Here is a 2150-nt window from a genome sequence, read left to right on the forward strand (position 1 = left end):
GGGGGGGAGGAGGAGTACAATGACTTGTCACTTTAATTTAATGGGACTTGACAGTCCATAAATGTTGACATTTGCATGAGATCAAATACTTTAATGGAATAATGAGGACCCACTGAGCAGTAATTATATTCAGGTCCTAGTTAACAGTAATAACAAGGTTTACCTTTGGCTTCGGTACAGTCTTTCTCCGAGAGAGGATTGTTTTCCCCACAGAATAGACCATGAACATTACGATGAGAACAAAAGGAATAAGGTTCATCCAGTCTTCTCCTGACGACCAAATAAGAAAACAACATGTATTAGTATTAGTATTATGCCACAAAATGATTAAAGGTTTAAGAAACTAAAAAACAAACTTTTCTGCACAACAATCAAGACAAAATAATGATTGCAACTTCCGTTTTTCAAATCTAAAATGTTCTCTCAGAACATCAGGATCGAAAAATGCGTTATTACTCAGGATCAGATATATAAGATAAATCTGATTTTAACAGTGAATATGAATACACTTTTATCAAAATTCACACTTTATCACAAAATTGAGAGCGCACCTTTCCATCTCTACATATGTATCCCAGGACTCAATATTTTAAAGTACCCCCTGGGGTGGTGCCACTGACTGTAGTGTCTTTAGGCCATTCCCAAAGGGGGGACATGTCTCGTTCAAGCACAGTAGAATTGTAAATGGGCTGATTCATCATGTCACGCTCATTATAACTGCCTGATCTGCAACAGGGAACTGCTGCTTTTTCTTTCCTAATAAAATCCTTACTATTGTCATTTTCCTCTACTTCTTTTGTATATTTGTCACACTCTTGTGACCCGCTATTTCCGCGGAACCTTGATAGTTCCCCCCCCCCCCCCCCGGACAAATTTTTAATGAATAGATCTACCGGTCCGAGATTTTCCATTGAGAGATATTAAAAACTGGGGAAAATCATGAATTCCTAAGGTTGAGACATAAGCAAAGTCAGTCCGCTGGTCCGATATTCTTCAATCTTACCGAAATAGATCTAGAGTTCAAGTTTATTTTCCCGAGTGTTCGAAGAAATAGAACCGGCCTAAAATAAATGAGCTAGAATCTAGATCTCTGTAGTTCCCATCCCGCAATTGTTATTCGCGGGTTTTGGCGCCAAGAGTCGGTCGGGTTCAGGAGGGCAAGCCCCCCCCTCACCTAATAAAAATAAGGTGTGGGGGTTTCAGGGGGGGCGTGCCCCCCTGATTTTCCCATAATTTGATGTTTTGCAGTTGTTAGGTTTGATATCTTAGCTCGCCGCGCATCAAACTTATAATAGATCTAGAGTCTAAATGTAGATCTAGGCTCAAATAAGGGGGGTGGGAACTACCGAAAAAGCACAGATTCTAGATCTAGATTTAGATCAAGAAAATCTAGGTCTAGAATCTTTCTACCTCTAAAATCAAATGTAGTGGCTAGCGCTAGCCTGAGAGTCAAGCCGTACTTAGCTAGACTGCCAGTCTACCGTACTTAGATCTAGGTTTAGCCCTATCGACTCGAACCTGTTGAGTAAAGAGGTCTCATTAGATCTAGATCTCTAGATCTAGTAATTATTCAGGTTTAAATGATGTAAGTCAGTTTAGTCAGTAAGGCACCTTTTAGTTTTGTCTAATACAATTTTATACTTTAGGCTTTGCAAACTAAAAATTTCATTTACAATTCAGCCATCAAGTAGGTACCAGAAATTAAATTTTCAAAGTAGTTGTATGCCAAATTTATCTGTTCCATTTGAAAGGCCTATATCCACTGAGCATTTTGGTGCCATTCTTTAACCTCTCAGTCAATTTTTAAGAAAATGGTAGTTGTTTAAAGTTTGATCAAATTTGTTAAAGTCAGTCACTGGCTGCAACCCCATATGTTTGACAGACAATAAAAGAGTACCAAGTGCACTAAACATCTCCACATTAACAGAGTACAATCACTATGACAAATACATGGAGCCTAATTTTTTTCAAGACTGTGAGATCATTACAAATCAGTATTGTATTACATCAAACACGATGATCTGTCATTATTTCGACAAAAACACAGAGCGTTGACACGGCCGGCGCCCCATCGGCCCCCGCGGCGAGCGAGTCGGCTCTACACTGTAGTGTACCCCACATGCGTGGTCACATGCTTTCCCAGTCTCACG

The 2150-nt window shown here is 39.6% G+C and overlaps 1 protein-coding gene across 1 annotated transcript in view; it reads right to left on the bottom strand.

Annotated features, from left to right (window-relative positions):
• Positions 1-270, bottom strand: part of LOC101863103 (CDGSH iron-sulfur domain-containing protein 2) — a gene marked incomplete at its 5' end in the record, with an annotated part of 2888 nt that extends 2618 nt beyond the window's left edge. The window contains 1 exon segment of the mRNA XM_013082133.2: positions 164-270. Coding sequence (XP_012937587.1) covers positions 164-270 — 107 coding nt within the window.
• Between the last annotated feature and the right edge of the window lie 1880 nt (positions 271-2150).

This window comes from Aplysia californica, unplaced genomic scaffold (genome assembly GCF_000002075.1).
Source record: "Aplysia californica isolate F4 #8 unplaced genomic scaffold, AplCal3.0 scaffold00161, whole genome shotgun sequence".
Classification (NCBI taxonomy): domain Eukaryota; kingdom Metazoa; phylum Mollusca; class Gastropoda; order Aplysiida; family Aplysiidae; genus Aplysia; species Aplysia californica.